The 26,800-nt window shown below is 39.7% G+C and overlaps 1 protein-coding gene and 1 long non-coding RNA gene across 12 annotated transcripts in view; one reads left to right on the top strand and one right to left on the bottom strand.

Annotated features, from left to right (window-relative positions):
* The window catches only part of DAB1 (DAB adaptor protein 1), a 703,351-nt gene that overhangs the window by 7,561 nt on the left and 668,990 nt on the right, over positions 1–26,800 (bottom strand). For 6 of the 11 annotated variants that reach the window (XM_043490444.1, XM_043490445.1, XM_043490446.1 and 3 more), the window contains 6 exons: positions 18,806–18,862; positions 14,394–14,456; positions 12,445–12,553; positions 9,147–9,695; positions 5,749–5,876; positions 4,545–4,643 (listed from right to left, as the gene is read on the bottom strand). In XM_043490444.1, the coding sequence (XP_043346379.1) occupies positions 4,560–4,643; positions 5,749–5,876; positions 9,147–9,695; positions 12,445–12,553; positions 14,394–14,456; positions 18,806–18,862 (990 nt within the window). In that variant the 3' untranslated portion in view covers positions 4,545–4,559. The remainder of the gene's footprint in view (positions 1–4,544; positions 4,644–5,748; positions 5,877–9,146; positions 9,696–12,444; positions 12,554–14,393; positions 14,457–18,805; positions 18,863–26,800) is intronic. The other 5 variants (XM_038414579.2, XM_043490447.1, XM_043490451.1 and 2 more) reach the window with 2 other exon arrangements.
* The window catches only part of LOC122455439, a 36,277-nt gene continuing 22,775 nt past the window's right edge, over positions 13,299–26,800 (top strand). The window contains exons 1-3 of the long non-coding RNA XR_006273645.1: positions 13,299–13,822; positions 14,001–14,159; positions 22,186–22,550. This is a non-coding gene — a long non-coding RNA (uncharacterized LOC122455439). The remainder of the gene's footprint in view (positions 13,823–14,000; positions 14,160–22,185; positions 22,551–26,800) is intronic.

The following is a 26,800-nucleotide window of genomic DNA, read 5'->3' as shown; positions in this document are numbered from 1 at the left end:
TTGAAGATTTACCAAGAATCATTTATAAGATTCACATACATGAAGTGTGTTATCCACACACTTGGTAACAAATCATTGCATCCATATTTGTTCCATTACTTTAAATAGCTTGTGCTGAAATAACCATGGTGCCAAAGAACACCTTACACTTTTTCAGAGCTTGCTCACTGTCAGACCATACTCTTCTGTAGGAATTAGTCCCAATAGTCCACAAAGGACTGTATTATTTTTGTGGTACTAGGATACCAGGGAACAGGGTTCAGATTCAAATGACCTAGAAGAATTACTTCCACAGTTAACATGTATATTCTTGAGATGCCAGCCATGGATGAACCAAATACACTGATGTCAAAAAGTCAAAGGTCCCTTCGTCCCTTCTCACACTCTTACTTCCACTGAAACTATCCAGTGTTGCTTGATAATGGATCAATATGCTGATAAAGATTACAGTCCCTGCTGATGTAGAGTTAGTGGCTGAACTTGAAATATACTGAGGACCAGCAACTTCTGCATCAGTAAGAGTTGCAGGTACTCGACATATCTCAGGATCAGGCCCATACTTTTTATATATGGTGATGGTATCCAGAGGGACTAAGGCAGAATAACTGAAAATCCCTTTTCTATTGTAAATACTGCTTTGACTAGGCACTGGAGAAGTAAGATATGTAGCTTATTTTACAGAATTTTAGCTAAATAAATATTTTCTTTTTTCTTCCCCTTTCACTTTGGTTATCTAGTAAGAGAAATAGGATTATGCCACCTAAGCATAAATCAAAACCCAGCTAATGAAAGCATTCTTGTTATATACTGTTTTTCTTCTCCTTTCTGTACAATCACTTCACACATTTCCTTTTCTCAACCAAAGAGAAAATGACTGGATTAAATTCTTATTAGGAATAGCTCTGCAGATACTCAAGCTTCCTTTAGCTGTGAAGTCAAGTCTGCCTGCTTTTGGTCTCAAACAACTGTGGGGCAAAGATTTAACTTATCAATAAATACCAGATATACCTAAGCACTCAACAGCCATTACTAAACAAATTAGTTGTGACAATGGCTGCTGTGTGATAAGAAGTTGAAAAGTTTCAGTTTAAAACTACAGGAGGATGAGAGGAGAAATACAGACATGGAGATAGCAATTGATAAATGCCAACTTAGTCTAAACGATAACACCTAAGACTGCAAGGAACTGAGAAACCAAACTGTTAACATAAGAAATAAATCAGATTAAGAAATATCAGTTGGTGACTATACTGTACCTGAATACACTGAGATAGAAGATATTATACGTGCAGAGCTGATTATGAAGATGCTGGGAACAAATAAACTCTGAAATCCCTTCATAATGTATCATAGAATGTCCTGTTGTTGGAAAGGACAAGGTGGGTGACATAATGTCTTTTATTGGACCAACTTTTGTTGGTGAAAGAGACAAGTTTTTGAGCTACACAGAATTCTTCTGGTCTGAAAAAGAGTTTTGTGTAGCTCAAAAGCTTGTCGCTTTCACCAAGAGAAGCTGGTCCAATAAAAGATATTACCTCACCCACCTTGTAGTGCTAATATCCTGGGACCAACACAGCTAAAACAACACTGCAAACAAAATGTTCTTGCGAAGTCCATTCATCCCACTTGTATATTATGTGATTCTTGCAATAAAGAACTAGGTTCTGAAATGACCATGTGATCTCATCTATCTTTTAATGTAAAAAACCAGCCTCTACACAGATTGTAATCCTAGGTCTTCTTTTGTATTAGAGTATGTTTCTCATTACAATGAGGCTAAAAAATGCTTGGCCTGACATATACGCTATTTTACGTGTTGAATTAAAAATTCTCCTTGGAGTCTCTCCTGAACTTAGGCCTTCCTTCCCCCCCCATTGATGATACAATGTTTCTGTGTAGGAGGAACTGATCCTAGCACGTGGATTTCTTCTAGTCTGCTGTTGAATGGTACTGCATTGAGACCCTATGGTATTTAGACTGTAAGCTCTTTGGTACAGGGACTGCATTTTTGTTCCGTGTTTGCATACTGTGTAACACAATAGGGCCCTGGTCCATGACTAGAGCCTCTAGACATGACTACAATACAAATAATAAACAACGATATTTTATATTGCCCAGAGTTATATGATGTAATGATAATGTGTGTTAACTTGAATAGGTTGAATTGTGAAACATGTACTTTTGGCTAGGCCCAAAATGAATGACAACACTGAAATCAACCAGAAGTTGTTGTTATAATTTGTATTACTGTAGTGTCTAGGAGCCCTAGTTCTCTCCATTGTGCTTGGCAATGTACAAACAGAACAAAAAGACATCTCTGCCACAAGGACTGTACAATCTAATGTAGTATGTAACAATAGACTTTGATGGTTGTCACAAGCAACCTGCAGTAGCTTTGATAAGCAAAACTTGTATGAAATGCACGAGCCATCTTTATATCAGTCAACAAATGAGAAGAAGGAATTCTTCGTTACTGTCAGATAGTTCTGAAAATTATCTTGACCCTGATACTTAATAGTGATAATCATCAATAAACATTTGTTCATAAATCCGTAGATGTACTTTGCAGAGACACTGTAATATGGGGAGAAGGCCCAGATCTTCAACCTCCAATTAAAGTTCACAATGGGGGAATCCTGGAAAGGTACAAAGCTGGCATAGCTGGCTTATTGCCAGCCTCTAGCGGTACCCGACTCCCCAATGCAGGGGTTGTGTCAATGCTGGCTGGGGCAGAAGGGAGCAGAAAAAGGTGGATCTGAATTACCATGTGGTCCACCAACCCCTGCTGGTGGAATGATCCTTAGGGAGCAACTCTAGCTCATTTAAATTAGCCTTCTGGATGCTCTGACTTGACCTGTGGTGGATTCCACCACTCGAACATCTTTGGACCCAAATTTAGGGAGGCATAAAGATGGCTTAGAGCTACTTTTGCTTCCCCTTACACTCATCCTTACGTCACTGAAGACTGGTGTGATACTTTTTGCACTGCATTATGTATGGTTAGTAAATAGTCGAAATGCCCCCAAAATGTACCAAAGCAGTTATCTTAAATTCTTTCACCAGATTTAATATATTAAGCAAGTAGGCTCCTAAAGCAACTATTCATTTTCAGAAGAGACAACTTATTTATGCTTAAGATACACAAGTTGAATATAGTGCAGTATCTAGACAAAAATGAAAATTACTCTATCAATGTAAGGAATTTGTTCCAGCAGCAGCGTGCTGAGAAACAGAAGCTATAGTAAGTCACATATTTGAGTGTTAAAAAAATATGAATGACAAAAGAGCACAGCTAATTAAACATATTCTTCAAATTGTAACATTAAAACATATTTGGATGGAAAGACAATGCTCAACAACCGGAATCACTGTAGCTTCACTGTCTCTTTGCAAAACATACATACTGGACTGAAAATATCTCTGAGTGTCTCATAGAACTTTCACTAAGTGCTACATTTCCAATGTGTTCTGTAAGGAAAAAGATGCAAAGATCATCTCCCCCATATAACTGGATTTAACACTGTTTTATGTGTAATAGTCAATTAATGAAAATCATCATGCCTAAAATGTGTATGTAAAATCGCCATCACTTCCTGATGGTTTTAATTTGACATTGGAGATAAAAAGCCAAAAACTTCAACTTCAGTATTACATTTGTTATATACAGATATTAAGAAATGGAGTTCTGCAACTGCTCTACCACACTGATTTAGGGGGATGTGTGGGCACATCTTTATTTATTTTTTTAAATTCCTTCCAATGGGCAAGATGTTTTATTCCACCTACTCTGTTACATCTGTGCAAATACCGGTATCATTTTTATCTAAGATAAACTTCTGCACAACATATTGAGGTTTACTAGTAATAGCTGAAATTTCTGTATTTACTCCCTAAAATTCTGACATCATTTAAAAACAAGTCTGCATTCACAGTACATTTGTTTGAACCAGTGATACTCAGACCTCATGGTTCAGGAGCCAAATTAGCGATCACCATTACCCGAAGGAGCCACAGCGGTGTGAACTCATTGTTTCATTTACTATAGTACTATTCATATTTAAACAGCATAACTGGAAATATTTAATTTATGTGTGTATTTTTTTTCTCACAGCAAATAAGTTAATAACTTAGTGCAAGCTGATAACTTAAATGGCTAATAACATAATAAAAGAATCCTGATCAGTTAATAACTTAGATTGGTTAATAATTAAATCACACACGATTTTAATATCATGTGCTCTAAAGAGCCGCAGGAGACACATTAAAAAGCCACTTGCGGCTTGCAAGTTGCAGAGTATCACTGGTTTAAACCATGTAGGCAGCTGCAACACATAGAAGTGCACAACGTGAAACACTTAGGAAATGGCAAAAGCCATGCAAATCATTGATGATGAGGAATAAATAGGGGGTGGGAGTGGAGAGGAAAAGGGAATGATGTAGTAAAGGAAAAATAAACGATGCATCCATGGAAGTGATGGTAGGCATTGGTAAAAAAATAAGTGAACACCTCAAGATGGAGAGAGAAAAAAAGGACAGATACCTACCCCAACCTGCGCTATCTAGCTACCGACCTGTGGATTTATAGTATCACCAGTAGGCTCACCAAATGGATCACTGTTGGAAGAGGCCTGAGATCCATCAGGCTAGAATACAAGAACATAACACCTTTTTTCTCAACAGGAAGTGAAACGGCAGTAAGACGTTATTTTCATGCTAGGGACACATTCTATCACGTGCAGCTACTGTAGGTTTTAAAACACAAACGGTGAGATCCTACAATTAATGTGCTTTCAAAATTTGCATGGACTTCAAATGGGTGTTGCAAACATAAAGGCACTGATTTAATGCCTGTTGAAGGTGATAAAAGAGATGCTATGACTTCAATAGGCATTGGCCAGACCCAAAATGACTGCAGGCCCAATCCCTGAAAGCAGATCTTCGACTAAATTCATGAGCAAATCTATGTGAATCAGAGAGACTTTAATCTTGTGTAATTTATGCCCTCTTCTATCCCCTCTGCGTGTAAATTACAGCAACTTGGGCTCCTTCTAGACTTTCTTTGACTTAAACTCAAAAACCAAATACCAGAGCATTTTATGACATACAATCCCAGTGAATTGTAGCTCACGAAAGCTTATGCTCTAATAAATTTGTTAGTCTCTAAGGTGCCACAAGTACTCCTTTTCTTTTTGCGAATCCCCATTTAGCCAACCTTTGACTTTGGCCCATTGAGTCTCACTAAGTGTAATGGAATCTTCATGAAGAAAAATAATATGCGAAAGGCCCACAAGTAAGGTATGTACAAGAATAGCAACTAGCAAGAAAATGTACGAATGTGTAAGTCAGTGTGGGCCATAGTGTTTTAACATATATTCTCTTACACCTTCTTCTGCTTCCTTGGCATATATGTCACATCAACCTGGAGTCCCTTACACATCCGTAAGTGATGTAAGTAGGTTTATGGATGTTTGAGGGTAACTAACTTACACCGCTTTACATATCACCTCAGATAGGTATATTAGCATATTAGCTCCTTAATATGAATACATACTATTGTAAATATCATGTTAATGTTTGATAGCTATCAAACCCATACTTGGAAATGAACGTTCTCTGCAACTTCCCTTTAAAAAAAAATCCACCAATCATGTTGAAATATTTATTTGACATTTCCAGCTAACTTTCAGTTACTCCCTGGTATTTTCTAGCTAGAAAAGTCTAGTTAGTATTAGGAGTCATGCTACTCACAGCCTCCTGCTCTTCACTTTTGCTTGGGCTTTCAAACCCCTCTTCAAAGAGGTCATCTGCAGTAGGATCACTGGTATGAGACACTGATGATTTTGATGGAGAACTCTGTCTAGGAGCAGGGGTTGGAGCTAAACAAAGATGACGGCAATAATAAGAGGAAATAAATTCATTAATTTGTTCAGATAGACAAACTATTGAAAATCTATTCATGCTTAAACCCCCCAATTATATTATTCCTAAATTGCTTGTTTTCTGATAAGATGTGTTTTGTAAAATGAAGCAAACAAAATCATAGTCTATAGACTGAAAATTATAACAAAAATGTCACCAACTCCTTATTTTTATTCCATGCTTTAAATTCATTTACCCCAACATAAGAAAACTACACAAATCAGTGTTTGAATTCTGTGATTTGAAACAAACAAACTTAATGTAAAGCCTATTTCCTCTGTCAGCCTTTTCAAAAACTAGGATGTTTGTTTTTAAATCAGATGGATGTCGGGGGAATTTTTGACCAAAAAGAAATTTCAAATGCCAAGAAAAAGATATTGATGGTGCATCTTTACGTAGACTCTGAAAACACAGGGCTTGTCTATATGGAGACATAGTGCACGGAAAGCTGGGTTGTAAATTGACTGCACTCTAGTCTGAAATAGCAGTAGGTCAAAGCACTCTACAGAACTTATAGTGCATGGCAGCAGGGTCTACCCAGAATCAAAGGGAATCATAGAAGATTAGGGTTGGAAGAGACCTCAGGAGGTCATCTAGTCCAACCCCCTGCTCAAACTAGGACCACCCCCAACTAAATAATCCCAGCCAGGGCTTTGTCAAGCCGGGCCTTAAAAACCTCTAAGGATGGAGATTCCACCACCTCCTTAGGGAACCCATTCCAGTGCTTCACCACCCTCTTAGTGAAATAGTGTTTCCTAATATCCAATCTAGACCTCCCCCACTGCAACTTGAGACCACTGCTCTTTGTTCTGTCATCTACCACCACTGAAAACAGCCTAGTTCCAACCTCTGGAACTCCCCTTCAGGTAGTTGAAGGCTGCTATTAAATCCCCCCTAACTCTTCTCTTCTGCAGGTTAAAAAAGCCCAGTTCCCTCAGCCTCTCCTCATAAGTCATGTGCTCCAACTCCTTAATCATTTTCATTGCTTTCCGCTGGACTCTCTCCAATTTGTCCACATCCTTTCTGTAGTGGGGGGCCCAAAACTGGATGCAATACTCCACATGTGGCCTCACCAATGCTGAATAGAGGGGAATAATCACTTCCCTCAATCTGCTGGCAGCACTCCTACTAATGCAGCCTACTAATTATGCCGTTAGCCTTCTTGGCAACAAGGGCACACTGTTGACTCATATCCAGGTTCTTGTCCACTGTAGCCCCCCAGGTCTTTTTCTGCCAAACTGCCGCTTAGCCAGTTGGTCCCCAGCCTGTAGCGGTGCATGGGATTCTTCCGTCCTAAGTGCAGGACTCTGCACTTGTTCTTGTTGAACCTCATCAGATTTCTTTTAGCCCAATCCTCCAATTTGTCTAGGTCACTTTGGACCCTGTCCCTACCCTCCAGCATATCTACCTCTCCTCCCAGCTTAGCGTCATCCACAGACTTGCTGAGGGTGCAAACCATCCCATCATCCAGATCATTAATGAAGATGTTAAACAAAACTGGCCCCAGGACCGACTCCTGGGGCACTCTGCTTGATACCAGCTGCCAACTAGACATTGAGCGGTTGAGTCCTACGATCTAGTCCGCTTTCTATCCACCTTATAGTCCATTCATCCAATTCATACTTTTTTAACTTGCTGGCAAGAATACTGTGGGGATCGTATCAAAAACTTTGCTAAAATCAAGATATATCACATCCACTGCTTTCCCCATATCCACAGAGCCAGTTATCTCATCATCAAAGGCAATCTGGTTGGTCAGGTATGACTTGCCCTTGGTGAATCCATGTTGACTGTTCCTGATCACCTTTCTCTCCTCCAAGTGCTTCCAAATGGATTCCTTGAGGACCTGGCTCCATGATTTTTCAGGGACTCAGGTGAGGCTGACTGGTCTGTAGTTCCCCAGATTCTCCTTCTTCCCTTTTTTAAAGATGGGCACTATATTTGTCTTTTTCCAATTGTTTGAGACCTCCCCCGATCACCTTGAGTTTTCAAAGATAATGGCCAATGGCTCTGCAATCACATCAGCCAACTCTCTCAGCACCCTCGGATACACTGCAACCAGCCCTATGGACTTGTGTATGTCCAGCTTTTCTAAATAGTCCTTAACCTGTTCTTTCACCACTGAGGGCTGCTCACATCCTCCCCATACTGTGCTGCCCAGTGCAGCAGTCTGGGAGCTGACCTTGTCGGTGAAGACCGAGGCAAAAAAAGCATTGAGTACTTCAGCTTTTTCCAAATCATCTGTCACTAGGTTGCCTCCCCCATTCAGCAAGGGTCCCACACTTTCCCTGACCTTCTTGTTGCTAACATACCTGTAGAAACCCTTCTTGTTACCCAATTGTAACTTTGGCCTTCCTGATTACACCCCTGCATGGTCAAGCAATATCTTTATACTCCTCCCTAGTCATCTGTCCAAGTTTCCACTTCTTGTAAGCTTCCTTTTTGTGTTTAAGCTCACCAAACATTTCTCTGTTAAGCCAACCTGGTCACGTGCCATATTTGCTATTCTTTCTGCACATTGGGATGGCTTGCTGGGCTGTTCTCAGTGGTGGCAGATGACAGATGTTTTAGTTGGTGTTGGTCCTTCTTTGAGTCTTCTATGATTAGTGTTATTAAGTTCAATCTAGCTCCTATGCAACTCAACAGACACCTGTTGGCTTCCATGGGAGTTAGATCTATACCAGTGTTAGCACTCGTATAATGGAATCTCTTTATAAACAATTTTTTGCAACCCCACAGTATTAGCACATTTATGCACCTAGAGTGAAATTCACTCCAGTACTGAGGGCCTGAAGAAGGCCTGTTCACCACTTAAATCCTACTGAAGTCTCCAAAAATACAGCTGGAGTGGGACTTAAAATGGTCCCCTGTAGGGATGAATTTCACCCCTACTGCATGAATATTTTCTCATCAATAGTTTTAATATTTTCCAAACCAGTTTAAATGTGCTTAGTTTAGGCATATTTTGAAGAGCAGACCGATTACTGTTTTATTAAAAATTAAATTTTAGCTTTCAACCTTTGAAGTTGTTGATTTCAAACGCCTCTGTAATTTGTAACCTAAATCACGTTTCCCTAGCTCCAGGATGCCACTAACAAGCTTGATCTTGCATGAAGATACTAAGCTCACGTGTAGTCCAACATAGTACACCAGAGAAAAGGGAAAAGCTTTGAGGAGACGATCACATTTGAGGAAGAGACTGCGACTGGAAGGATTTGGGTACTTACGTGAATTTGTAGATGGCGTTGTAGAAGTCACAGGAGTCAAATTTAATTGAGAGATATCAAAGTCATCACAATCATCTGCATCCTGTGCCATCCCGACTTTGTTAAAATAGCTGGAGAAGGCCTCTGAGGTACAACTGAGGGAAGGCTGGTCTGGTTTTCTTGATGGCACTGGCGGAGGCTGAGCCATCTGGAAATCTTTGAACATTTCTTTTCCCATTTTCTGTCTGGGCCTGTCTGTCTGTGGACTTGATCTGGTGGAATCGCTTGTGGGTGGAACAGTAGCTATGGGAGCAATGGTACCTTGAAACATGGCTGCTTGTAAAGGCATAACAGTTTGTGTTGGCATGAAGGCAGTTGGTTGGAACTGACCAGCTACAGATGGCCATGGTTGCTGGGTAGGAGAAAAAATACCAGGTTGGCCCCATGCTATTGGCTGTCCTCCCTGCATCACCTGAGCAACTGGAGGCTGAGCACTCATGGCCAATTGTTGTTGAACGAGGGGTTGCTGTCCCCAGAAGGAGGGCAGGACAGCTCCCATTGCAACATAACCTTAAAGAATAACAATAGGATTGTTTTAGCGCATGAATATGAACAGCAAGAGGATGTGGTACAGGAAACACTGTTAGTCAGAAATACATAGACTGTGTTAGGAGTCACAGGGACTTTTACCAATTTACATCACTTCCTTAAATGTGTCAATCCCGTGCTCTTGGCAGGTGTACAAACAGTTCAATAAATAAAGCGTAACTGGACTGACTTTAATAATAATCCCCATCCACACTCATTAGAACAAAAAAAATTATTTCCCTCCTCCTCAAATCACATGAATCCTCCCCCTTCCCATAAACTAGAGAGAAAAGGTGGCATGTTGGAACACAGTTTGCCTTGAAAATCAGCTAACCTGGGTTTTGGTAGATGAAAGAGTAACTTGAGTGCCAGAGCAGAGGACTCCTCACAAAAAATGCCATCTTGTGTAACTCTACCCCACTTCTATGCCAGATCCACAGAGAACAGGAGTCTGTTACAGCCTCACTAAAGAACTCTACCTTGTTAGCTCATGCTATAGCAGCTCATGCTTTTTGCTCTGGAGGTCCCTGGTTCAATCCTTAATATGTCAGCCCAGATGGGAGCCATCAAATTTACCATTCCGGTTCAAGCCAGAGGACGGTTAGCTCAGGGACCTGCTTTGATTGCAACTGCTACTGTATCTCATGATAATGGAGGTTTTCTCTGAGGGGGGCAGGACTCAAACCATTAAGGGCTTTGTAGAGGAAAACCAACCTTTTAAATTGCACCCAGAAATGAACACAGTGCAGATTATGAAGCACATGGGCTCCTTCTGAGAAGCAACTCTAAGTAAAGGAATGGCTAAATTTCAAATAGTTCATGTTTCTTAATGGTCTTCAGGCTTGGCACTAAGTAGAACACTTTGCAATAATCCTATCTGAAAGTTACAAAAGTATAGATAACTGAGGCAAGATCTATAAAAGATAAAGGTATAACTTCACCAAATGCAGATGAAAAAGCATGCTTGGCTACTTCAACACCCAGAAGCTGCTAAGCATGCACACTATGAATTAAAAAAACATATATGAAAAATCAGAGGTATGTATAATAGATGCCAAAAAACTGTGTTGGGTAATAGCTTATAATGAAAACCTTCTAGCTGGGGGAAAGAGTTGAATATTAAAAACTGGAGTCATTAAAACATTCTAATTTTGATTTGACGCTGCTCAGACAAAGCTTCCCTGTCAAACTAATGGGAATCTTGGCTGAGTCTGGACTATATGACTAGACCTTTAGTTTGTCATTTACAATTAAAAAGAAAAAAAGCAGATGAATCCAGAGTTTTCTACTGTGTTTAATATAAAAGGATTTCTGAAATTCTACCCTGAAAACCTCTATTAAAGAAGAAACTAAGTGACAGTGCTTATGTTTTACTAATACAAAATGATGTTATATTAATACGAGACCCAAGTGCTACATTAACAATTTTAATTTATTGTTAATATTTTACAATGTTGGATCTCTCTTTCCTCTTCTTTTTACTGGTATAGCAGCAGAAAAGAAACCTTTTCTTGACCTATAAGTTTGCCTTACCCTGCTTTTACCATTTACTTTTGGTTTATTTCTGGGTTTACTGAAATGCAAACTGTAAAGGAGTAAGACAGCAAAACAAAAATCATAAGCAATTGATCTTGGAATCATTTAGCTAAGGATAACAATAACATAGCTAAATATGTATTTCAACAAATGGTTATGATGGGGAATGTGAAGTAGTAGTCTCCGCAACTTTGTCAGAGCAATGAGGAATTTGCTACTCCATAACCCCAAAACACTGCTTTGTAGTAAAGACGAAAGGACACAGGAGGGTACTTCTTTGGAAGTACATCAGAGTTTTCCATAACCAGTTAACAAACAGGATCAAAGTGCTTAGCTGGTTCTATTCCATGTATCAGGTATGTTACTTTCAAGTGCTAACATAATAATGGAACATTGATACAGTAAAAGATTTCCACTGTGTTACATTTCAGGACAGATGATGCAGTACATTATAGCACTGAAGGTGTTAACCATCCAGAAAACTACTGTTGAATGATTCAAGACACTCCTTTTTCTCCTTCCCAAATGGGATGGAATGAGCTGTGTTTGCAATGCTCCCAGCCCCTGGCATCCCAGAGAGCAAGACCAGAAGTCAAACCCACATCTTCTGCATGTCAGTGCAGAATCTTACATGAACTCTGAATTTTGAGCACTTTGAGGAACAAAGCAAAGCCTAGCTGAAATGTCACACTTTGGCTACATGGAATAGCTTTTAAAACCGTCACAAATTTTTCATGTTTCTTGCTGTGCCATCATTTACTGTATATAGTTCAGAATGTCCACAGTTATTACTGGAAATTCAAAGCTAAATATCTTTCCCTCTCCTATTACAACAATAGCTTATAGGTATGTAAACTATATACTTTAACTTCCAGAGATTTTTTAGTCCCAGATCTTTCTTTACTTCATTGGATGTTAGAAAACTCAATATACTGAAGGTTCGACTTGGTACTGATTTGGATTTTCTTTGTCCTGAAGTACAGTACTGTAAGACACTACTGCAAGTAAGTACATTGATGTAAGACAGGCTGTACTTTCACATTTCTATAGTGGAAAACTTTTTTTTAACCCTTATGTTTTGGATGTTGAGGCATAAAACAGAACAGATACCTGAGTTCCACAGTTTAGTTGAGCTAATATTTTAAAAATAACCAGCCCTAAAATTAGTCTTTAAATAATCCTATCGGGTTCTTACCTGAGGGTACAGCAGCAGTGTTGAAAGGTACAGAACCAAACGTGTCTGTACTAGCAGGAAGTGACTGGCATGAAGATGGGATAAAGGCATCACCTGGAGTTGCAGGAGTCTACAAAATGAGACAGGAATAAAATACAACAGTGACATATCAGCTACTGTTTCTGCAATCAGCAATTGGCACGCACTGAGGTGCCACATCACCTTTATCTCCAAAAAAAGAGAGATGTAGATGTAAAGAAGCAGCAGGAAAAAGATCATCAGCACCATAAGACAGAAGACAACAGGAAAAGAGAGAAAAAATACAGAGCTCTTAGGCCATGAAGAAAAAGAACAATATAACCTGCATAATCATGTATCATGTGCAAATTTCTGACAGCACCTGTTTATTAAGAAATAGAAGTCTGTTATTCTGAGGCTTAATAGTTTAACTGAGGATTGATGTAAACAACAGACACAGAAAATAATGCAGAAAGGATTTTAAAACAGGGTGAAATTACTGTATTACAGAAGAATGGTTAATTATTGCTCCAGTTCATCCATAGGCCTAGAGGCAAAGTCTTGCATGTCAGAAGAAGCCTGGTCTCATTGTTAAAGATAAGGATTAGAAGATGGGAGATCTGAACTCTCTTCCTAGATGTGCCACAAAATTCCTTTGTTACCTTAATGCACAGTGCCTCAGTTTCCCCATCTGGAAAAGGAGAATATTAATATTCCCCTATGTCACAATCTGTTTTGAGGCTTAAAAATGAACTGGAAAAATTCTCTCTTTCTACTTTATAATGAAGACAGCTTGTTTCAAAGGCTTCCATCTTAAAATAACACACACATTTTTATTTTTCAGTTGTTTTTAGGTCCTTCTTCCCTCCCTTAGCTGAAGGACTCGGATATGATCTTTGGAGGTTCCAAAGAGTGATGTCATTCAAAGTTGTAACCATATCTGACGCTCTCCTTCCCAAACAACTGAGTTTTAGACAGAGTCCCACACAGCAGATGCCGCTGCTAAATGGAAGTGATGGGAGCTGCAGCTCAGGTTACAGCCCTGTATGACATCACAATTCAGATCTCTATTTAAAAAAAAAAATTGAGGCCATCTTTGCACATCACAAAGGAGCAGTGTGATGGGGTGTTCAGCCTACACAAGCCCCGAAGGGGTTGTAGTGGCTGGGTAGGCCAATTAACTGCATTGGCTGTATCTGGAGGAAGAGCCAGGGAGCAATGAGGATTAATTAAAAAGGAAGCTCAGCTGCACAAGAACAGGAGGGGCCCAGTAGCTGAGAGGATAATGGGGCTGCAGAGAGAGAGAGAGAGAGAGAGAGAGACGCTGCAGTCACAGTTACGGTGACAGATGGCAAGGTAGGAAATAGCCCAGGGATACACTGTAAGGGATAGGACCTGATTACTTGTTGTAGAGTCCCTGGGCTGGAACCCCTTGTAGAGGGCAGGCCTGAGTTTCCCTACCAACTACGGGGGAAGTGGCACCATTAGGGCAGTGAAAGAGAAGACTGTGAGAGACAGTGGGTCCTAAGAGACATTGATGCATGTGATTTCCCCGGCAGGGGAAATCCACAGTGACCTGACTGGAGGACCAATCCATGAAGTGGAAGCAGTTGAGTCCTGAGAGAGCAAGACAGGGAGTGATGGAGTGCAACCGCAAGAAGAGGCATCAGCCTGGCAGAGTTAATCTCCAGATGTGGTCGGAAGCAGATGTGCCAGCGGTGAGTAGAGCACCCCGTGACAAGCAGTGATTGGAGAAAACGATTTTTTCCTTTTTGAATATGTTTGCTTCCTAGTTCACCTTTATTTCACCACTGTTTGAAAAAACACTTTGAAATCCTTTGTATTTGGAGTGCATGCTATTCACCATCCTGCATTTCTAGATAAGGCTACAATAAACCTGCTTTTTACCGGCAAGGTAGAAAAAGACAGGGCAATTTTCCCTGGGTACTTACTGGGGGAGAGGTTACATCAGGAGGAGTGGACATGTCCCCAAAAAGCTCTAGTTGGGTAACAGCCTGCAAAGAGAAGAGTACATCTGTACTTATCCTTTAAGGAGAATCAAGGAAGAGGATGCATTAGACTGTAAACAAGTAATGAATTCATATCACCTATCCAAAATAAAGCTATTTATGCCTTGATTGTCCCCTCTGTGGGGACGGACTAGGCCATGGGGCTGGCTCACAAACCTAGGGGAGCTCAAACAGCCCCTGGGAAACTCTCTTATCGGGGATCCACCACAGAAGGGGATAGGGCAGACAGAAAGCATCCACAATGGGGCTATATTCTCTTTCCGCTCTTAGCTTCACTGGGCACAGGGGATGTGTGTATGTCCCATTGCCACCCAACCCTTACACCATGGCCCCATCTCTGATCTCTCAAGCCCCAGACTACAACCTCTATGGGGTCCAGGGGAAGTGGGTCAGATGTTGCTATGGAGTTGGATGAGACCCCCCCCTTCCCCATGGGATGTGGCCTGCATGAGCCCTAGGGGATGAGGGGAGACACAATTAGGCATTATGACTGGATAGCTCTAAATTAATTTCATGCTAGAAATGTTTTACCAGGGACTCCATTTGGGGTTTGGTTTTGAAACAGATCAACCAAAGAGGTCTCTCTTAGTTGGACCAGAAGGGGGAAACCCCGTTCATAACCTATAGCAGCCTCAGTGGCTACATGGGCAAAGTATCGGCCGAAGCTCAGACTCAGCACTCAGAGATGAATTTAGACTGGACAGAGCCACTAATGACATGGAAACCCAAGCAGTTCTGAGGAAGCCTTGCTTTGACTGTGTCTTCTACAGTACACAAGCCAAAATAGCTTGAAACTTGATAGTGATCAAGTATTTACATCTGCCATATAATATTAATGATTCCTCCTGTACCGAACTCTTATGAAAGTATATAACTAATTTAATTTAAGTATTTTGATCAAAAAGAGCTGCTTGAAGGTATTTAGGCATTGATCATAAGTGGGATCAGTTGCTGGAGTACTATCCTCCCAAAATTATTTGTATATTTAATTTTTAAAGGGACTTATCACATTTCCTGTTGCATTGCACAAAGTCAGATTACTACTGTATCTGTGCAGCGTGAATTATTGTCCCATTATGAAACAGTCTGGGAAAACAAGATGACATGATAAATTGATGAGTATTCAGAGGAGTGAAATTTATACACAATTAATAGAGCTGGTTGAAATTGTTTAGGTGGGATACTTTTTTCTTTTTGAGAAATAAATTTGCTGGAAATGAAAATTTTTGTTCCTTTCAAAATTTTTCCAGTTTTGTGATGAAAACATGAACCTTCCCAACAAAAAAATGTGTGGTATTTGATTTTTTTCCATTGTAAAACTGGAAAATTCCTGTGAAAATTACCAAAAAAAGGCAGGGGGAATTTTTGTTACTTTAATTTTTTTCCCAAGGAAAATACTCACCATTTTATGACTAGCTTTAACAATTAATTACTGGTCAAGATTCTGGAGTCAAACTGCCTCCCCCCACCAACCTTATAATTTAGAGCAGGAATAGCCCCCCCGTTTCACCCAACCTCTGAAAAATAGCAGGGTAAAAATCTTCATAGTTTCATTTTATATTAATCTCTAGACACATCGCTTTGAAGGATTCTGGTGGGAATCCAAAGCTCTGAGCAGCTCCCACTTCTGACAAGTTTTAAAAGTGTCCATTTAAGAACAGTAGTTTTTCCAAAGCTTTATCCTGCATCCCTTATTCAAATAAGTAACCACACTGAAGTTATGGGAGTTTTCAGTATAGATTACTCGACAGGCAAAGGTTACAGAGTTTGGGCCACAGTTATAACCAGAAAGAACCAAAATATTCAGGAACTCCAAATGGTTCTGAGAGTTGAGGTATCCATGGAACTTCCACTGCTCTCCACCTAAAACTCCATGCACAATCTGGGTGGGAGGTAACAGAGCAAATAATAACACTTAGGACTTGCATAACTATGGGTGCTCTCCATCAGAGCCACGGGGCAGATGTTGGGGGACTCAGCCAATGGCACTGCACATCTGTTCTGTCAGTGGTAAGGGCCACTGAAGCAAGAAGCCAAACAGGCAGATCAGTTCCTAGCTTCACATGGAAGCGTTTAAAATCTACCGTCTACTTTTCTCACCAAAGGGATATTACAGGGAATGCTCGGAGGGGAATTCAGTGAGGTTTTCCTCCTTTCCTCCACTTCTCTTGTGGCTTCTTCTGGAGCCCAAGAAAATGAAAAATCAGGCTTTTAAATTTTAATGAGATTGAACATCTATCTTAGCTCTGTTTCTTGTCCCATCCCCCACTTTAGGTGGGATCACAAGGTCTGGAGACAACTCTGCAGTGCTCTAATTCAATAGGAGAGTTGATGATAGGCTTGGAATTCTGCTGAGTCCTAAATCATATAGGGCCATGGGAGTAGCCGATGCTTAGCACTTAGGACAATTGGGCCACATTCTATTTTCTGAATCATCTTACATGAAACAAAAAGAGGGCAAATGTTAAAGGTTCTCCTCATTTCATCAGCTCCCAGCCTTTTGCCACGAATGATCTTTTAAGGAGGAAGGCTACTGATTCAAAATACAATAGTTTTAGTGATTTTTATATTTTTTTTATATATGTATTGTTTAAAAAAGAGGCAATGCTACAGTAAGTTACACACTCTCTGCCTTGAATTAGTCTAGCTGCATTAATGGCACTCAGCCTAGGAATGAATTATTTCACATCTCCTCACATTCTGTATTGTGTTAAATAGACCATTTTGTGTTTTGGTGATATGCTAATACATTTTCCACTAAAGGTCTATATTTCCTTTCAAGAGTGTGAGCGTAATTCTTATTATAGTCATGTGAATGGGATTTACGCATGTATATGGGGAGAGGATTAGCCCCCTTCATTTTTTAAGGCTGCACTTATTTTCTTGAGTTCTAATAGAAGAACTATAGAACTAGTCTCTCCAAGAGAAAAAGCAGATCCACTCTAGTACTGTGCACAAAATTGCTAACCATTTAATCTTAGCAATGTCTAGAAAAATCTGAATAACATAATTTAATCATTTCAGATGAAACTTCATGCCTACCAGCTGCCACCAATGACTGCGGGGGTTTTGACAATAGCACAGAGTCACTTCCTTCTAAGAACTCTAAATTGCTTGTTTGAGGTTGTCCCTAAAACTTCTGTCTCTGCATCACTGTAAAGCTTCTGGCTAGAACCTCCCGCAGCCTTCCTCTTGTCTGACTTCCTGCTAGCATTCTAAAGAAACATGTGCCTTCATAGATGAGACCGTGTGGGTTTTCCTGCCCACAGGGAAAGATCCTCCAAGCCTTCCTCTCCCACCATAAGGGAGAGAAAGTGAGAAGCAGAGCAGCCAGTGACTGCAAGGGGTACCAGGTAGTGAGACTATCGAGGTTGTCAACTTGGGTGGAAGAGTTTGTATGGGCGAGGGGCAGAAGTTTTGATGGAACCCTTATCCCACGATTCATATTAATCTAGCCTAATGTAGAATAATTAATGAATCTACATTAGAATGAATCCCATGATTCATATTCTAGCCTAATGTAGAATAAGTATAACTGAGAATTTAACACAATGAATTTTTTTGAACTCAAGATTTCAGCATTTAGTTCAACAGCAGCAGGTCACATAACCGCTCTGTGACTGTCACTCTGTAAAATGGAGATAATGATATTTTTCAAAGTGCTTTAAGATGTGTGCACCTGTGGAAATTCATCTCAGGTAAAACTCCAAGGAGCTCACGAGAGCCTCTCTGATATCACAGCAATGGGGACTATATAAACCAATTGCTGGATAGAGCACTATTGAGTTGCCATTACTGTTTATTCTAATAAGCCCTTCTATATGGTGACCCCAGAAAAAGAGCAACATATTGGCATGACTGCAACTTTGTGTACAACAAATGCTAGAAAGCTATGTCAGCAAATGTAAATTGTAATTTAGCGTGAAAATAACTTTTGAGGATACTTGTTAGAGAGGCTTAAACTGCAACATTTGAATCTGGATTTCAAATCCCACAAAGTCTGGGATTGTTTGGATGAGGAGTTCTAGTTCTGGATCCTCGCTAGGGCTAAATTCTCTACTGGTCTAAATGAGTACAGCTCCTTTAACATAATTGGAATTTCAGCCATTGGCAGACATTTTGGCAGCTAATCTTTACCTTTCATTGGTTTTAAACAGTTTCACTTTCTGGGTCACCAAACAGAGGAATTTTCCAACTATATAATTTCTTTTTAAATTATCTGTACTTGGCATTAGCTACATTCTAAACCCAAATTGAACATTTTCAAATTGCACTAATTCTAGTGGTGATTTCATTTACATTTCCCTTTCACATTTTTGGTGTCATAATCTTACCTGAGTGACTGTAACAAGATTTTCATCAATGTCCAGCAATAAATTTCCATTCTGCAGCTGTAAAGCATGATTTATGACAATGAAATGAATGATTTATGAAAATGACATGAGTTCTGAGCATGACAACGATAACCTCCATAATTATTGACTTCACTATGGAAATGAAAAACCTTTCAGTCTTGTAGCAAGCTGCTGTATTCACCTCAAAGATAACAAATCACATGTTTAAAAATGGTGCATTTGAATGCTGCTAACATAAAGTGCAAATATACACTACACTTGCCTGTAGTACATTCTTGTACAATGCCAGTTCTGTCATGTATAAGGCTACATCAGTGCAGACATTAGAAATAGTTACTCTTTAAGGGATTGATAAGTTTAGCTACAAAAATTCATTATGGTGCCTGCTCCTGCTCCCACTGAAGTTAATGGGAATCTTTATTGACTACAATGGGGGAGGGAGTTGGCATTCTCAGCTAAATAATTTGATAATATATATGTGGGGTAAGAAAAGGCTCTAAAAGCAAATAATATATGCAGCAAAATACAATGTCTATTTAACTAGGTAAAACTATGGCTTTTGAAAAGTGTATTTGTAAATTAATAAATGCATATCTAAGATTACAAATACCCTTTCTATAATCTGCAAGAGAATATTTTTTAAAATGCTGGTATTAATGAATCTAAGATAAATCTAAATCTACACGGTTGTGTGTAAATGTATGTATAATGGAATATACTAAAAATCCCACTGTTGGCTATAAAAATCATAGCTAATCACTTGACTTAATTGTCACCAGAGGACTAAATTTCAGTGTGATAAACATAACTGTTTTAAAGTGGGAGAATGATTTCTGCAACATAATGAGAATGATTTTTGCCACATAATGAGAACCACAAGAGCAAATGAATTAAAGTTTAATCTGTGATCTGTTTAAGAGTAGAGGGGGCCAGAAGATGCCATTCCAGGAAGCTGGAATAACGAAGGCCCAGGAAATGGGCTGACAGCGGAAGAGAGCCAGGAGTCCTGGGGAATTAGGAGTTGGATGTAGGGGAAACCCCAGAACACTATTCCATTAAGGGCCTGAGATCAGGAGCCCTGTCATGTAGGATTGGACAGGACTCCCTTCTTTTCCAGCCAATCGGGAGGAGCTCTCTGGAGGAGGGCAGTATATAGACTGCTTTCTCCTTCAGAATAGTAAAGACATTGACAAGAGAAGGAGGTCAGAGCCAGAAGGCTAAATTCCAGGGAGAGACAGCCATGAGAAGCAGCCCTGTGAAAAGCAGGCTGTAGCTGTGTGTGGTTGGCAGAAGAGCCAGAGATAAGTGTGAACTTTTGGGCTGCAGTGATGGACTTTATTGGTGGGGCAGTTTGGAAGTATTTCCCGGCATTACACCAGCACCAAGCAGAAGGCAGCAGAACTTCTAAGATGCCGTGGGGGGAGTTTGTAAGGGTCCCTGAAGAGGGAGCACACAGGGACAGCTGCTGCAAAGGGAATTCTGGTCACGAGGGACTGCTCAGGAAGTGGCAGCCCTGTTACCTGATGACAAACCCACCAGTCAGCAATTCACTGGAAGTTTAAAAATAGCCTGAAAGGGTGGTTCTCCTGTGTCTCTGATAATAAAATTCGGGCAAAAAGCAATTCCAGATGAAGAAAGTATGACATATTATATATATGGGGCCCAATATTGTAGACTCTGTATGTGAGGAATTCCTACTGAAGTTAAGGGAAGCATGAAATCAGGTTTAGGCTGTTAGCCCCAGAACCTCACTATAAATCCAGAAAGCATTCTTGATATAAAAATTGAAAGGCTTAGGCCTTGAATAAAGACCTCAGGCTTTAGCCAACAGATTATATTTCTTGATTTTGACCATCACTTCATCTAGTCATCTCTCCCAATTCTTTACAGGTTTTACAACCATGGTAATTCTTAGTCAGATTCTGCCCTCAGCCATACTCCTGCATCTACAATGATTGCTCTGCAAAACCATTTGAAAAGTAACCATACCGTAGTATGGAAGAAACACATGTGCAGCATAATAACAGACCATTAGTAATAACTCGACTGTGCTACAGTGGGACATCCCTGAAAACAGTTTGCCTATCATATCACTGCACATCCCCAAGTGCCCAATTATCATGTGGCACTTGGACTGCATCCTCCATCAGTTCACGTTCAGCATCACTTACTGTTGAGGAGAGACTTCCAAAAGGTGAAATATTAGGTGTCTATTAGAGAGAGCGTGGGAGAGTGTTCAATAGCAACTTCTCCGGGGTTGCATTAGTGTAACTGAGGACAGAATTTGGCTTATTGCGTCTTTCTTTGGTTAGACGTTTCAATACAAAAGGATTTATCTTTATCAATGAAAGTAAACGATCCTCTCTCACTCGACTATATAAAAAGAGAAATCTGGAAAGACGCTTGGTTCCTGGATCTTTCTGTAGAATTCCTGTCTCTGGGGATTTCTCTATGTCGTGATGTAAAAGCTGCCTTTAATTACTGGAAAATGCATCTTGTCTTACATGAAAACACCGCCACAGCTTATTCAGCAAGGAACACAAAAGTCAGCTGTAACCACTCAGAGGTGGGCACTGGAAATACTATTAATCCTCATATCTTGGTGGTATTAAACCTTATAATGAAAGCTGAGTCTTCCCATGTAGACATATGACATATGGTTTAGTCTTTTAAACATTAAATATTTAAATCTGGCTTCTTAAAGCAGGCTTTAAACCACTCCAGCTGGCAATGAAATTTCTTGTAACATTTTTCACTATTCAGTGGAAACAAGGGAGCGGAAGATACATTATACAGAAGAAAGCCTAGAGACTATGACTACAGAGTTATGCAAGTTGTAGCTTTCATATACCTAAATACAATAAAGCACTTCTACACTTTATCTGTTGATGCAATAGGGGTTGGAAAAGTACTTTGTTGTGTTTCTTGAATTATTGCAAAGATATTTACAGTAGAACTCTGAGGCAGGGACCCCTATATTGAGGGGTTGGTAAAACACCTTGCAAACCTTGCTACAGAAACAACAGGCCAGGTACTCAGCTGTTGTTAATCAGCATAGCTCCACTGAAGTTAATGGACATATGCTGATTTACAACAGCTGAGGACTTAAGTTAATATTTCTGTACTTTGATTATGAATGAGACAGTGACAGTGATGACTCAGGAATCATGGTGTTGAAACTTCAGAGGATGAAAGGAGAGGGAGTGGTCAAAAAGGATGAAAAGTGCATGGCAGCTCATCTTATTCTCTAATATAGAGCTCAGTGGGTTAAAATGACAGAATAAAGTACTGTAGGAAGTACAGTAATTAACCAGTAAAGAAAGTAATTTACTTTTTATTTCTTCCTCCTTTCCTCTTAGTGAGTTCTTGAGAATGTCATGAGCGCTCCAAAGAGCAGAATATCAGTCAGCTAATTCAAGCTGCATAGGTCTAGCATGATAAGAGGACAGATGCTTGACACAGCTACTTGTTTGCAAGGGTGGATGTTGAGTCTTAAGGCGTCTGTCTGTACAAGTTGTGATAAGGAACAGACCCTCTGGTTTGGAGTAAATAATTTAAAGTAGCTCTTACATTGAACTGAGGTTGCTTGACTGTGTTTCAGCTAACTTTGTATATAAAGTTCAGGAGACTGAACTGAGTGATGCAAGAAAGCCAGAGGGCACTAGAAGAAAAGCAAAATGACACCTGGAGACCAAAAAGGCAATACATAGAAGACCAATTCTTGGTAAGACAGGATAAGATTCTCAGTGCCCCAGTTAAAAAGATGCTCTGCCTGAAAATGCCCTGGCAAGGAACTGAATTATTCACATTCTGAAGTTAGCTGGTCACTGAAGTTCAAATGTCAAGTCCTTCAGTTTGTATCTTTATGAAATATTTATATTTTGTTAAATATATTTCAAATCAAATGCATATTAAATATTTTAAGCTTTCAGAATTTTCAACATTATATACACAGATGTTTCCTTAAATGGTGATTTACAATTCAGACTGCTAACAGCTGTAGAAGCAAAATAACTTCTTTAAGCGTCCCCATTGTATATTTTAGAGATGGGCATGAGCCACAGTGCTTGAGTCAGGTTCCAAACTTTCTCAAAACTTAAAGAGTTTGTACATCTGGGAGTTTATTTATTATTTATTTATAACCCATTGTAAAAAGTGGAGCCATGTTTAAAGTTGGGTCTGAACTTCCCAAAAGTCCAGGAATGTTTGGATCTGGGATTTTGGACCAGGCCCATCTCTAGTGAATTCATACACAGGTAAACATTGCCATATCTTGAAGAGCACTCCATGTACCATATTCTTTTCTCAGTTACAGTGGAGTAACTCCACATAGCATATTGTTGTTACTCTGGATTTACTGGCCTATTCTGCCGGTGCAGAATGCAGTTGCTAACCTTAATGGAACAGCTTGCTAAAAGCACTTAGGATCAGATCTTCAACTGCATTAGGTTGGCTTAGCTCCACTTACTCCAACTGAGCTACATCTATTTAAACCATATGAGTATTTGGCCCAGAGTAACTGCACTATCTCTCTGACCACTTTCAGGTTCAGTTCAAGTGCTGATGTTTATCTTTAGTTAACTTGGTTACTGACAGTTTGCTTCTCTCCTTAAACCCTTTCTGCTACGGTCTCTTGTTGTTGGTCCCATGGGACAAAACTCTCTTTAATGTCCAAAAGAAGGTTCTCCCATTTGAGAGGTCCTTCTTTTGGACATTTCTCACTGGGGAAGTAAACCCAAGTTTGAGCTTGGCAAGATTCAGATCATGATGTAAGATGTATTCAGCTACATTAGCTTTGGCTTGAATCTCCATCTTTAAAGCATGTCTACACTGCAGCTGGATAGATGTACATGTACCAGCTTTGATCAAGCTATCCTATAAACAATAGCAGCATAGCCAGGGCAGTGCAGGTGATGTGCAGATGGGCTAGCCATCTGAGTGCAAATTCATCTGAGACCCTAGCTAAGTACTTGGGCGGCCAGCCCATGCCACCACAGCTACAGAGTTATATATATTAAGTATGCTAACTCCCCCAGCGCTAGTGTGTATGTGAATCCGAGTTGGAAATTAAACCTCCAGCTGCAGTGTAGCTGTACCCTCAACCAGTTTCTCTGTTCCAGCCCCCCTCTTCCCCTTTGTTAGTTCACTGGGGATTGCTATGTTTAAATAGTGGTTAAAATGTTTTTTCTAAATAAATGGTATAGCAGTAAATGAGGTATGGGGTAAGTTTAAGAGTAATTGATACAGTTGGTGGGTTGTTTAAGAAGTGTTTGATTATAATTATCCTCTCATTTGTTAGTATTTCATACAAAGTAGGCTTCCTCAGATAATCAAAATAAGTGTATTGACTCCTTTAGGCTTATTTTATTCCATTTGATTTGAAGCTGAGTTAATTCTGAATTCCCTCTGTGCCTTAGGTGTTTATTTGTGATGGAAATGCAATTTGAAAGATTCATTCTAGGTGTTCACCTCTGATAGACTCTAGTCAATCAAGAATCCAAAGTGGTGACTATTATATACAGTACCTAACAACTTCTCCTTCGTTTTTAAGTTTTACTCTCTATTCTTTAAAAATTCCCTTTTAAGCTATTCTACACAGAGATCTTCCCACACAGAACTAGTCTGAAACAATTATTTTATTTACCTGTTAGAAAATACAAATAGGACTAACATGTGCCTAAAATAACCTTGGCTATTTTGCATCAGTTCCCCTTCTCCAATTTTCTTTTCTGACTCTTTGAGGCAGACATTTTTGCCTTTATTTGTGCAGTGACTGGCCCAATGGCACAGTGACTGGCATTTAAACACTACTGTTATTGTTATTAAAAACAGGAATGAGACCAAAACCTTATTTGAATTTGGGGCTTAGATCTGAATACCTTATAGCATATTCATAATGGGCTAAACAACTCCTCAAATCTGAACATCCTTGAGGTTGGGAGTGGCTTATGAATTTAGAAAGTGTATTAAAAATGAAGAAAGTTAAACCTGAAGAGATCTGACAACAAAGAAAGCCCACGTTAACAGGTATTAACCTGTGGTCACCACATTGTTTTTCTTGTATCCTGAGCAAAACAAAAAACACACAAATAAGATGCATCAATATTTAGCGTTTTAAACTGCTAAAATCAGTTTCTTCCTTCCCTTGTTGTATTACCAGAACAATCCATTTTTCATTTAGAATGAGTAGTCACATCACAAATATTAAAAAAAAAACTTTGCAAGCCCAGAAATGCCACTTAAGCAGTTAAACTAAATGTCACCACATTACTCATGGCTTTGAGAGTTGACACAGCCTGCTTGCCACTGAAATTTATATTTAATATGTACTAACAGGGCTTGATATTCACACTCTAAAAAAATGAGTGTCCTTCTTTAAGTAAAAAGAAAAGGAGTGCTTGTGGAACCTTAGAGACTAACAAATTTATTAGAGCATAAGCTTTTGTGAGTTACAGCTTATGCTCTAATAAATTTGTTAGTCTCTAAGGTGCCACAAGTACTCCTTTTCTTTTTGCGAATACAGACTAACACGGCTGCTACTCTGAAACCTTCTTTAAGTACTGTGCTAACAACACCCCGGAGAGTTCACTTTCACTGTACATAGCCACTGGAATACAAAGAGAATTTAATATACAGTATTTCTTACCATGTACTACAGAACAGCCCCTTTTTAATTGTAGATTTATATACTGTTGCTACACTGGTGTATGTGTATGAGAGTGTATGCACATATATATATGACAGAGTTTAAATGACAACACACAAATGAGGTCCAATGTATCAGATTTCTGTTCAGCACAGGAAGGGGGCGGGAGGGGGAGAGAGTGTAATGGAGCTGATTCTGGCTAAACATCTCAGGGCTAACCTCAGCCTCGGCTCTAATTCCATTTAGAGTTCTAATCCCCTGAATAGTCTCTAAGCCAGTGGAGCAGAGCTCTGACATCTTCCCTGCCCCTAAGCTGGGAACGGGAAACAGGCGAAGGGCCCGGACGTAGCACATGCACCACAAGGGTATTCCCCGATGCCAGGGGAATTCTTGGCTGGATGATAGCATTTTTACGGCACCTGTATGGCATAAAGGGGCCACAGTGTCAGTTCTTGTGACTGTATTGCGAGTTCCATGACATTTGGTGGCTTTTTTAAGGTCCCAGCTGCTAGAGTCATGTGGTGATGTGAGAATCTCTCTCTCTCTCTCTTTTTTTTTTGGTAATAAAAGCTAAGCTACAAGCCTATGTGGTTACAGAGAAAAGTCTGGAAACACAAAACGAATCCAATACCCTAAAGACTCAATCTCCTACCCCCAACCAGAGGCAAATAAAAAATAACCCAGAATTGATTATTTTAAAAAACACACTTATTTTTAAGCCACTCATGGTTTTTGAACTCTAGGGATTAGCAGTACCGGAGCCATAACCAGGCTTGAGAATCAAGTCCTTTATTTATCCCTGCAATGCTGAATTCTGCATTAGGGGGTGACACTTTCCTGAAGTCCATGCATGTGTAATCATATATGATAAAAAAAATGAGGCTCCACATATGTCTATTCATAATACTGTGGTGTAATGGTTGTATGGGCACTTGTATAGGATGACCTGCACAAGTCTCCAAGGGCGTCATCACGAAACAGTAATGCAATAAAATATGTGTAACAAATCAAACTGTATTCTAATACCTTTTACCATGCATTGTGTTTGGACATGCCTTAATAATTTATGAACACTGTATGAGACGTACCTGTTGAGATGGACTGTATACCTACATTGGGTTAGTGAAATGTTTATTATGCACCTATATTGCTTTAATTCAATGGGGGCTCTTACCAGGAAGACAAGAAAGGTAAGAAAGAACAGCCTAGCATATACCTTTCTCATTGTCTTTTCAAGTATTAGATTTGAGGATCCTGCATCCTGTCCCCAAGGAAGTTGCAAGACTTGTTTGGCCACTGGTGCGAATGGACAGACCAAAGGGCTATAA

Source organism: Dermochelys coriacea, chromosome 8 (assembly GCF_009764565.3).
Source record: "Dermochelys coriacea isolate rDerCor1 chromosome 8, rDerCor1.pri.v4, whole genome shotgun sequence".
Lineage (NCBI taxonomy): Eukaryota > Metazoa > Chordata > Testudines > Dermochelyidae > Dermochelys > Dermochelys coriacea.
Note: the sequence above shows the minus strand (reverse complement) of the source record. Positions and strands in the feature narration are given on the sequence as shown.